The 12,486-nt window shown below is 39.7% G+C and overlaps 1 protein-coding gene across 7 annotated transcripts in view; it reads right to left on the bottom strand.

Moving 5' to 3' along the window:
• Nucleotides 1-12,486, bottom strand: part of sei (seizure) — a 1,036,232-nt gene that overhangs the window by 205,267 nt on the left and 818,479 nt on the right. For all 7 annotated transcript variants that reach the window (XM_069310832.1, XM_069310834.1, XM_069310833.1 and 4 more), the window contains one exon: nt 2,603-2,796. In XM_069310832.1, coding sequence (XP_069166933.1) covers nt 2,603-2,796 — 194 coding nt within the window. The remainder of the gene's footprint in view (nt 1-2,602; nt 2,797-12,486) is intronic.

Here is a 12,486-nt window from a genome sequence, read left to right as displayed (position 1 = left end):
GTCTCACCCAGAAAATGGTGTTTCATTACAAACACTGGTTTTCTAAGGGGGAAGCCCCTGCTGCTCCCTGGAGCTACATCACAAAAGACAAAACAAGAGGGACTTACCCAGGAGGCGGTCAACGCTCACTCCTCAACTTGAAGTCGAGCCAACAGGCTGCAACTGCGGACCCAAAGCAACACAGGCTTGACTAGGCCCAGGAACATGTACGATGTATTGTGCAGCCAGGACCCTGTTCGACCAGCAAAACCCCCATGCCAGAATGTCAGCCCAAGACATATTACCGAAGATGGCAGCAAGCGCAGACAACTTACGAATGTCATGGGCACGAGGATAGACTGCAGGCTGGCTAGACAGAATAATCTGTGGACGACCTGAGAGATCTGAACCCTGGAACAGGGAAGAAGAGAAACAGGATCAACCCAAAGCGCATCCCTGGTCACAGAGGCCGTGACTCGCAAATTATGGCGGAAAGCCGCAACCGGACACAACACATGATGCACCCTTGGCCTCACCAACCAAGCTTTAACAACTCAAGGACCACTCCAGAATGCAGCAGTCTCATTCTTCACCAGAAAAGGAGACGGCTGCAAATGAACAAACCTATCACCTTGACCAAAAGTGCAGAAACCTCTGCACCCAAGCAGAGCACAAAGCTCCCCGACCGAAACCCCCGAGGCCAATGCCAACAAGAAAAGAGCTTTGGAAAAAAATCCTGAACCAAAGGGGGCAACAACAAACCAAGGAGAAGATAGATATGAGAGAACCCGATCCAAGGACCAGAACGGCTCAAGGGGCGCTTGAGCAGGAAGGTGAAACAACGCACAAGAATGCATGCGAAACAGAGCTGAAATAACATCAATACCGAATGCAAGCTGCATCGGCTCCACCAACGCCGCACTGACCGATAGAAAAATGAGGGCAGTAATAAGAGGAAGTGCATCAGACTGGAGAAATGTCACAAGCGGATTACCTCAGGGTTCAGTTCTTGCACCGGTAATATTCATTGTCTACATAAACGATCAACCAAATGGAATACAGAATTATATGAACATGTTTGCCGATGATGCTAAGATAATAGGGAAGATATGAAAATTAGATGATTGTCATGCCCTTCAAGAAGACCTGGACAAAATAAGTACACGGAGCGCCACTTGGCAAATGGAATTTAATGTTAATAAATGCCATGTTATGGAATGTGGAATAGGAGAACATAGACCCCACACAACCTATATATTATGTGAGAAATCTTTAAAGAATTCTGATAAAGAAAGAGATCTAGGGGTGGTTCTAGATAAAAAAAACTATCACCTGAGGACCACAAAGAATATTGTGCAAGGAACCTATGCCACGCTTTCTAACTTCAGAATTGCTTTTAAATACATGGATGGCGATATACTAAAGAAATTGTTCACGACTTTTGTTAGGCCAAAGCTAGAATACGCAGCGGTTGTGGGTGCCCATATCTTAAGAAACACATCAGCAAACTGGAAAAGGTGCAAAGACATGCTACTAAGTGGTTCCCAGAACTGAAGGGCAAGAGCTATGAGGAGAGATTAGAGGCATTACATATACCAAAACTAGAAGACAGAAGAAAAAGAGGTAATATGATCACTACGTATAAAATAGTAACAAATTGATAAAATCGATAGGGAAGATTTCCCGTGACCTGGAACTTCTAGAACAAGAGGTCATAGATTTAAACTAGCTACCAGCTACCACAGATGCCAAAGAAATAAAAGAAAATTCACTTTTGCAAACAGAGTGGTAGATGGTTGGAATAAGTTTTAGTCTCCGTGGTGTAGTGGTAAGACACTCGCCTGGCGTTCCGCGAGCGCTATGTCATGGGTTCGTATCCTGGCCGGGGAGGATTTACTGGGCGCAATTCCTTAACTGTAGCCTCTGTTTAACGCAACAGTAAAATGTGCACTTGGATGAAAATACGATTCTTCGTGGCAGGGAATCGTATTCCAGGGACCTGCCCGAAATGCTACGTGTACTAGTGGCTGTACAAGAATGTAACAACTCTTGTATATATCTCAAAAAAGAAAAAAAAAAAAAAAAAAAAGTTAGGTGAGAAGGTGGTGGAGGCCAAGACCATCAGTAGTTTCAAAGCGTTATATGACAGAGTGCTGGGAAGACGGGACACCATGAGCATAGCTCTCATCCTGTAACTACACTTGGGTAATTATGTGACACCTCCGGGATGCACATTGCATGAGCATGCATGTTGGGTGTGACGTCATCGCTCAACTTGTCATTTACGACATTGTTAAGTACAATTAATTTTTTTTCTCATCGTCAGGGAACACAACAGAATGAGGATTTTTTTTTCTTTTTTTTTTTTTTCACTTGTGGGTGTTGAAGGCCAAATAGCCCAGAGCAGCTTAGGGGTTAAGGATGCTATAGTCTGTGGCAGTGATACCATATATATATTTACAGCCTGACTGCCCTTTGATTCTAAGGATGTATGGTAGAATGCTATACATGTACTACTAGCAGTACATTAATTAAGCAAACAGACTCAAATACTCAACAGAAGTATTTTACAGACTAATCAATAACACATATATTATGTCACATAATGAAACATCTGACTTACATCTCTCAGGTTGAAGGTTATCTCTAGGTTACGAGAGAACTCTTCAGCAAATTCAGGGTAAAGATCGAGGACATCAAGGATATCATCCCTCATGATGCGGTGCAGGTCACAGTAAGTGAGAGCTCGTACATTACACGATGACTTTCCTATGGTTGGGTAGATACAAGGATTCTCCCCAAATATGTCATCTTTACCTGGAGATGAGAGAAAGGATGATAAGAAAAGGAGATTCTCACATGTAAGAATTTGTTAAATTGAATATATATTGATATGCTAACAGGTTGTAGCATATTGTTGCTATTGCTATTGTAGCAGATTGTTATATTGAACACATATTGTGTGCTACCTAATTGCCCATTATATATGTACCCAAGCCATACAACTTTACCATTGTGATCATTGCTGTCATCTTATATGTGCTATCAATATGCTTACTAATCTTCTCAAATTATCAATCAAGCTATCAATGCTATCAATGTGCTTTAATATACCTACTAATCCTTATAAATTTTTCTTACAATGTACCTATTAACATTTTATAAATTTTGCTAAAATTTACCTACTTAATTCTATCTGTTAGATTAACAACTGCACTGCGCAACGCGCCTTGAGGCTCTTGACGGGTGGTGCACAACACGCCTCAGGGATTTCATAGGTACAGTATAGCATATAATTCAAAACTCCTGCGGCTACACGGGGATCACATCAGCTTCCTCAGGGCTTTCCTAAACAGACGCCATTTAAAAAAGAAAATCGTGGGCAACCTTCCCAGGTGTGAAGGCCTCAGTACTGAGTGAGCAACCAAGGCTGGCACATGCAGCATGAGCTAACAGCATTGTTGTTCAGCTTGTGACCACAGCATCACCTAAAAGTGTCCAAATATATTTATGTATCTGGGATTATTTAGCCATGATAGTATTACAGAAGAACCTGACTGTAATAAAAACTATGTACAATGTTCAGATATCAGTGAATAAATGCTGTTCAAGATGTTCACAGCGCTAGCCACAGCACACTGCCATTATTTCATCCATCTACAATTCATCAAACGACTTCTCGTTTCCTTTCCAAAATAAACACGTGGAAAATTATTAATTTACATGATTTAGTGACCAGAATTCTGATAATTGCAGGATTGTAGTGAGAATTAGCGATGTGCATAGTATGATGGGAGGAGTAATCTTGGTGAGGGAGGGAGGGTCGAGGGAGTGTCGTCTGCCTGCTGGTGTAATTACCTAAGTGTAGTAACAGGATGAGACCAACGTTTGTGGTGTCCCATCTTCCCAGAACTTTTTGTCATAACGCTTTGAAACTACTAACGATTTTCGCCTCCACCACCTTCTCACCTAACTTGTTCCAACCATCTACCCCTCTGTTTGCAAAAGTGAATTTTCTTATATTTCTTTGGCATATATGTTTAGTTAGTTTAAATCTATGACCTCTTGTTCTTGAAATTCCAGGTCTCAAGATATCTTCCCAATCAATTTTATCAATTCCTATTACTATTTTGAACGTATCTATCATATCACCCGTTTTCTTCTGTCTTCTAGTTTTGGCATATTTAATGCCTCTAACCTCTCTTTGTTAACCTTGCCCTTCGGTTCTCAGAGCCACTTAGTAGCATGCCTTTGCACCTTTTCCAGTTTGTTGATGTGCTTCTTAAGATATGGGCACCATACAACCGCTGGATATTCCAACTTTGGTCCAACAAAGTCGTGAACAATTTCTTTAGTATTTCTCCATCCATGTATTTAAAAGCAATTCTGAAGTTAGAAAGTGTAGCACAGGCCCCTCGCACAATGTTCTTAATGTGATCCTTAGCTGATAGTTTTCTATTTAGAACTACCCCTAGATCTCTTTATCAGACTTCTTTAAAGATTTCTCACAAAATTTATTGGTTGTGTGAGGTCTATATTCTCTTATTCCACATTCCATAACATGGCATTTATTTACATTAAATTCCATTTGCCAAGTGGTGCTCCATATATTTATTCTGTCCAGGTCTACTTGAAGGGCATGACAATCATCTAAGTTTCTTACCTTCTCTATTATCTTAGCATCATCAGGAAACATTCATATAATTCTGTATTCCATCTGGACAATCATTTATGTAGACAATGAACATTACTGGTGCAAGAATTGAACGCTGAGGAACTCCGCTTGTGACATTTCTCCAGTCCGATACACTTCCTCTTATTACCGCCCTCATTTTTTTATGTCAGAAAATTTTTCATTCATGTTTGCAGCTTACCTGTCACCCCTCCAATGTGTTCCAGTTTCCAGAACAACCTCTTACGTGGAACTCTGTCGAAAGCCTTTTTTAGGTCCAGATAGATGCAGTCAACCCATCCATCTCTTTCCTGTAAAATCTCTGTGAGGCGATCATAGAAACCGAGTAAATTTGTTACACAGGATCTTCCAGATCGAGAAGTCTGTATCTGATATTGTATCATTTCTCTCCAGGTGTACTACCCTTTTAGTTTTAATTATTTTGTCCAATTTTTGTACTATTACACTGTCATTGATATAGGTCAACAATTGAGGGGGCTTTCCCTGTTGCCACTTTTGTAGATTGGAACTATGTTAGCCTTTTTCCACACGTCTGCTACAACTCCAGTACACAGGGATGCCTGAAAGATCAAGTGAAGTGGTATGCTGAGCTCAGATGCACATTCTCTCTGAGCCACCTTTTATTGACTGGACTTACCATACCAGCTTTGTGGTTTGCTATGGTGAACACAAATGTAGTACTTATATATAACATGTGTATAGAGTGTAATAACAGCAATAGGATTATGTTGGGAGCCGTCATTTTCGTGAGGGAGGTGCGTCATCTGCATGACTTGTCATGTTGTTTATTGGTTGTGACTATGGTCTTTGGGCACTATACCAGCTTATTTGTACAGGTATGGTAAATAAAACATGTAGATACTTATATATAGTGTGTGTATATAATGTAATAACAGCACAAATAGTATTGTTGCAGGAGAAATATTAGTGCACCTGGTCTTGAACCAGTGACGGCAGACCCACCAGCTGACTGTGTAGCTACGTCTCTTATTTATTTATTTATTTATTTATTTTTATTTATTTATGCATATACAAGAAGGTACATTGGGAATGTGAGGATACATAATATGGTAATTACAGTCTTGTAAAGCCACTAGTATGTGCAGCGTTTCGGGCAGGTCCTTAATCTAAGAAAATTTTAAGTAGGTAAATACTTGCAAAATTTAGACAAAAAAAATGATAACAGTTACATGGAATGAAAAAAGAAGATGAGAGAAAATTGTAGGTACAGTATATTAAAGCACATAGGTAGCTAAGATTGATTGCAATGACAGCTTGAATGATAGTTGACAAAAATTGGTAGTCACAATACAGAGCATATGGCTAGCACAAAAGAAGACAGCAATGAACACAATGATAAGGTTGTTTGATACTACATAAAAATTAGGAGATTGGGTAACACTAGGTACAGAGCAAATTTAAAGCTCAGTGTAGGAAACTAAGAAGATGAAATTAGGTACTTTTTGGTTTTGCTTTTAAATAAGGCAAAAGTTTTACAGTTTTTCAATTCACTAGGGAGTGAGTTCCATAGACTAGGTCCCTTAATTTGCATAGTGTTTTTACACCGATTAAGTTTGACCCTGGGGATATCAAAAGATATTTATTTCTGGTGTGGTGAAAATGGGTCCTATTACATCTGTTCAGGGAGAATTTCAGAGCATGGTTTGCATTAAAGGACAGGGTTTTGTAAATGTAGTTGACACAAGAGAATGTGTGGAGGGAGTTAATATTTAGCAAGTTTAGGGATTTAAACAAGGGAGCTGGATGTTGTCTGAAAGCAGAGTTAGTTATTATTCTGATAGCAGATTTTTGTTGTGTGATGATGGGCTTAATGCCTGAAGTCACCATACAAGCTTAGATGAATAGTTATGGTGAACAAAGCATGTAGATATTTATATATAACTTCTGTGTATAGTGAATAAAAGCAAAACCAGTATGGTGGGAAGAGTATGTTGACGAGTGAGGGAGTAGTGGCGCGTGGCTGACTGGCTGGCGAGTGAAGGCCACTCTTCGTTGCATTTTGACGCACAATACCAATTTAGTGGTTCTTTATGGTGAACAAAACAGATATTTATATATAACCTGTGTATATAATATAATAACAGAAAAATTATTTGTTTATTGTTTTATGAACATAATTGAATCACTAATATGCACAACATAATTTTGAGTACAGTGATGGTTCACACATTTTATTATATAAATATATCACAATACACACTACTGAATAATATTACTGCAAAAAAAAACAAAGAAAAAATCAGAGACATTGAAATAATTAGGTAATATCATCTTTGTGGCAACTTCCATTTGAGAGTTCGGGTGGAGCAGACCTTGTCTGGCAACTGCTCTGTCAATGTCTTTTTTTTTTTTGCCAGATTTCCTCGCCCTATTGTTGCCAAAATATGTCACCTACGATTTTTTTCCCCATGATCAGGGAACACAAATGAACACTTCTATAAGATTAACCCTTAAACTGCGCAACGCGCCTGCAGGCTCACGTCTGGTTTGCGCAACGCGCCTCCGGGTATTTGTATTTTTCACAGTCCATTCAAAACTCCCGCGGCTACATGGGGTTCACATCAGCTTCCTCAGGGCTCTTGTAAACAGATGCCATCTTTAAAAAAAATTGTGGTCCACATTCCCGAGTGTGGGAGCCTCGGTAGTGTGTGAGCAACCAAGGCTGGCGCTCGCAGCATGAGCGCACAGCACTGCTGTTCAGCGTGTGACCACAGCATCGCCTAATAATGTCAAAATATATATATAACTTGTATTATTTAGCTGTGATAGTGTTATAGAAGAGCCTGAGTGTGATAATGACTGGGTATAATGTTCAAATATCAGTGATTCAATACTGTTCACAATGTTCGCAGCGCTAGCCACAGCACCACAGCATTATTTCCACCATCTAGGAATCTTCAAATGATTTCTTAGGTTCCTTTTAAAAATAAACGTGTGGACAATTATTCATTTACAGGAATTAGTGACCAGGATTGTGATAATAGCAGGATTGTGGTTATAATTAACGTTGTGCGTAGTATTGTGGAAGGAGGAATTTTGGTGAGGGAGGGAGGGCGAGCATTGAGGTAGCCTCATTGTGTGTGTGTGTGTGGCTGCCACTCTTGGTTTGCTCACCATACTAGCTTAGTGGTTCGCTATGGGCAAAACATATGTACATGGGTATATATAGTGTGTGTATATAGTGTAAGAACAGCAACAGGAGAATGTTGAGAGGAGCTATTTTGGTGAGGGAGGTGACGTAATCGTAGCGTCGTCTGTTGTGTGATTTTTCATGCAGTGTATGGTGGCCACTGTACTGTTTGGACACAATACTGGCTTACTTGCATAGTTCTGGTAAATAAAACATGTAGATAAGTATATAGAACATGTGTAATAAGAACTATAACAGTATGGTGGGAGGAGCAATGTTGGCAAATAAGATGTTGGAGTGAGGGAGACTGGCTGGGTGTGGCTGCTCTCACTCGAGTTGTTCTGAATGTGTTCATGGCCAAATGCTCCTATTGGCCCATACGAGGCAGCTGCTATTGGCCCATACGAGGCAGCTGCTATTGGCCCATACGAGGCAGCTGCTATTGGCCCATACGAAGCAACTGCTACGCACGCGATGTTCTGAATGTGTTGATGGTAAATGTATATAGTGTGTGACAGTGTATAGTGTGCACATATGTTGTAAATATACATAAATGAACATGAAACATTGGTGTAAATAACTATGATGGGAGAGGTAAAGTTGGCAAATACAATGTACATAAGAACATAATAACAAAGGTAACTGCAGAAGGCCTATTGGCCCATACGAGGCAGCTCCTATCTATAACCACCCAATCCCACTCATATACTTGTCCAACCCGCGCTTGAAACAATCGAGGGACCCCACCTCCACCACGTTACGCGGTAATTGGTTCCACAAAACAACCCTGTTACCGAACCAGTATTTACCCGAGTCTTCCCTAAATCTAAACTTATCCAATTTATACCCATTGTTTCGTGTTCTGTCTTGTGTTGATACTTTTAATACCCTATTAATATCCACTTTGTTATGTCCATTTATCCACTTGTAAACCTCTATCATGTCACCCCTAACTCTTCGCCTTTCCAGTGAATGCAATTTAAGCTTTGTTAATTTTTCTTCACATGAAAGATTTCTAATTTGGGAAATTAACTTAGTCATCCTACGCTGAACACGTTCAAGTCAATTTATATCCATTCTATAGTACGGCGACCAAAACTGAACTGCATAATCTAAATGGGGCCTAACCAGAGCAAGATATAGCTGAAGAACAACACCAGGTGTCTTGTTACTAACGCTTCTATTAATAAATCCAAGTGTCCTATTTGCCTTATTACGAACATTTATGCATTGATCCTTTTGTTTTAAATTCTTACTTATCATAACTCCCAGATCCCTTTCGTAATTCGACTTCGCAATCTCAACACCCTCTAGCTTGTATCTTGTAACTATCATCATTAACTAGCCTCAAAACTTTACATTTATCAGCATTAAACTGCATCTGCCAATCCTTTGACCATTTCAAAACCCTATTTAGATGAACTTGAAGTGATAGCGAGTCTTCTTCCGTGTTAATTTCCCTGCCGATTTTTGTATCATCGGCAAATTTGCAAATATTGCTACTCAAACCTGAATCTAAATCATTTATATATATTATAAACAACAGAGGTCCCAGGACAGAGCCCTGAGGCACTCCACTTACAACATTTTCCCTCCCTGACTTAACCCCATTTATATTAACTCTGTTTCCTTTGGAATAGCCATGCCCTAATCCAACTTAATATAGCACCTCCAATACCATGAGCCTCTATTTTTTTAATCAGTCTTTCATGTGGGACCGTATCAAAAGCTTTGCTAAAGTCAAGGTACACGACATCACAATCCTTACCACTATCAACTGCCTCAACTATGCTGGAATAAAAAGATAGCAAATTTGTTAAACATGAATGGCCATTTGTAAAACCATGTTGCGAATCATTTATTAATTTGTGTTTTTCAAGATGAAAAGGAATTTTATTTGCAATTATCGATTCAAGTAACTTTCCCACAATAAATGTTAGGCTAATTGGTCGATAGTTTGACGCAAGTGATCTATCTCCTTTCTTAAAAATTGGTATCACATTAGCAACTTTCCCTAACTCTGGCACTCTGCCTAACTATTGATTTATTAACCCTTCAACTGCGCATCGCATCATATGATGCTTTGACCGACTTGCAGTAAATTGCGCACTGCATCATATGATGCTTTGGAGTACTATGCAAGATTTAAACGGCCCGCGGATACACGGGGTTCACCACACCTTCATCAGGGCTCTTGTAAACAGACGCCATTTTTAAAAAAATCGTGGGCCAAACTCCAGGGTGTTAGGGGCCTCAGTATTGAGTGAGCTACCAAGCCTGACGCACGCAGCATGAGCTCACAGCACTGCTGTTCAGCTTGTGACCACAGCATCGCGTAAAAATGCCATAATATACTTGTTCATGCTATTATGTAGCGATGATATTATTACAGAAGACCCCTGACTGTGATAAAACTGACCAGGGTTCTGATAATAGCAGGACTGTGGTGATATTTGGCGCTGTGCGCCATGGAGGGAGGAGTAATGCTATGGGAAGGAGGATGGTGGCATTGTCTTTTGAGTGTGTGTGGCCACCTTTTATTGACTGCACTCACCATACCAGCTTAGTGGTTCGCTATGGTGAACACAAATGTAGATACTTATATATAACGTGTGTATACTGTGAGATAACAGCGAGAGTAGGAGGTTGGGAGCCGCCATTTTGGTGAGGGAGGAGCGACGTCTACAGGACTTATCATGTTGTTTACTGATGACCACGATGGTCTTTGGGCACCATACCAGTTTACTTGTACAAGTATGGTGAATAAAACAGGTAGATATTTATATATAATGTGTATATAGCGTAATAACACCACAAACAGTATTGTTGTAGGAGAAATATTAGTGCGTCTGGCCTTGAGGGCGGCCGCCACCAGCTGACTGTGTGAGTAGCTACGTCTCTCTGCCTTTACTCACCATACAAGCTTAGATGTACAGTTATGGTGAACAAAACATGTAAATACTTATATATAACGTCTTTATATAAAAGCAAAAACAGTATGGTGGGTGGAGAATGGTGGCAAGGCAGGTGAGGTGAGATGAGGGAGGGAGTGGCAGCCAGTGGCAGCCAGTCACTGCCTGCCACTGCCACTCAGCATACCAACTTAGTGGTTTGTCATGGTGAACAAAACATGCAGATACTTATATATAACCTGTGTATATAGTGTAATAACCGACAAAGTATTTGTTCACTGTTTGATGAACATAACTGAATCAACAATACGCACACCATATTTTTGAGTACAGCGATGATTCACTCATTTTATTATATAAATATATCACACTACACACTATTGAATACATATTACAGCAAAAAAACTACGAAAAATCAATCGGAGACATTGAAATAATTAGGTAATTATCTCTTTGTGGAAACTCTGGCCTGACAGCTGGCGATCAACAGACCGCCTGGGACGCACGCTCAGTCAGCACCTGATTTTTGTCACACTTCCCCGCCCTATAGTGGGCAATATATGCCACTTACGATTTTTTTATTATTTTCCCCGTGATCAGTAAACACACATTAACAGGTTGGGAAGAAAATTTTTTTTTTTTTTTTTTTTTTTTGGTATGCGCCTGTGGGTGTCAAATTGTATATAGCTATGCGCCATTTAAGGGTTAAATATGATAGACAGTGGGTCGCAAAGCTCTTTGCATTCTTTAAGCACCCCTGGCAAACACTTCATCCAGCCCTTGGGATTTGTTTGGTTTGAGTTTAAGTTTAGTGTGTGACAGTGTATAGTGTGTAAATAGATTGTATATATACATAAATTAGCATAGTGGGCCAGCCAGAGGCTTAGAGCCCGCTCAGAAATATCCCTGCGCAAAAAAAAAAAAAAAAAAAAAAAAAAAAAAAAAAAAAAAAAAAAAAAAAAAAAAAAAAAAAAAAAAAAAAAAAAAAAAAAAATTAGCATGATACATAGTAAATATGTGCTGCATATGTGTACACAAGTGTCATGCACGTAACACGGTGTCTTCGGACAGTACGGATGTTTTACTGCCATAATATAGTGTACGTGTTCACTATACATAGGATTAGCATGTAAAAACAAATATAATGTATTTGGAACTGTGCGAAAAAAATGAACGAAAATATATTTTCGTTCAATAACTGCATAATATATTATGCTCAGTTTTGGTCACCGTACTATAGAATGGATATAAATTCACTTGAACGTGTTCAGCGTCAGATGACTAAGTTAATTTCCCAAATTAGAAATCTTTCATGTGAAGAAAAATTAACAAAGCTTAAATTGCATTCACTGGAAAGGCAAAGAGTTAGGGGTGACATGATAGAGGTTTACAAGTGGGGTAATAGACACACCAAAAAGGATATTAATAGGGTATTAAAAGTATCAACACAAGACAGAACACGAAAAAATGGGTATAACTTGGATAAATTTAGATTTAGGAAAGACTTGGTTGAATACTGGTTCAGTAACAGGGTTGTTGCTTTGTGGAACCAATTACCGCGTAATGTGGTGGAGGTGGGGTCCCTCGATTGTTTCAAGTGTGGGTTGGACATGTATATGAGTGGGACTGGGTGGTTATAGATAGGAGCTGCCTCGTATGGGCCAATAGGTCTTCTGCAGTTGCCTTTTTTCTTATGTTCTTCTTATATTCGCAGCAACTCGCGCGCCGCGCCGCGCCCCGAGCGCCTTACT

Source organism: Procambarus clarkii, chromosome 68 (genome assembly GCF_040958095.1).
Source record: "Procambarus clarkii isolate CNS0578487 chromosome 68, FALCON_Pclarkii_2.0, whole genome shotgun sequence".
Lineage (NCBI taxonomy): Eukaryota > Metazoa > Arthropoda > Malacostraca > Decapoda > Cambaridae > Procambarus > Procambarus clarkii.
The sequence above is the reverse complement of the archived record's forward strand: the minus strand, read 5'-3'. Positions and strand labels throughout refer to the sequence as shown.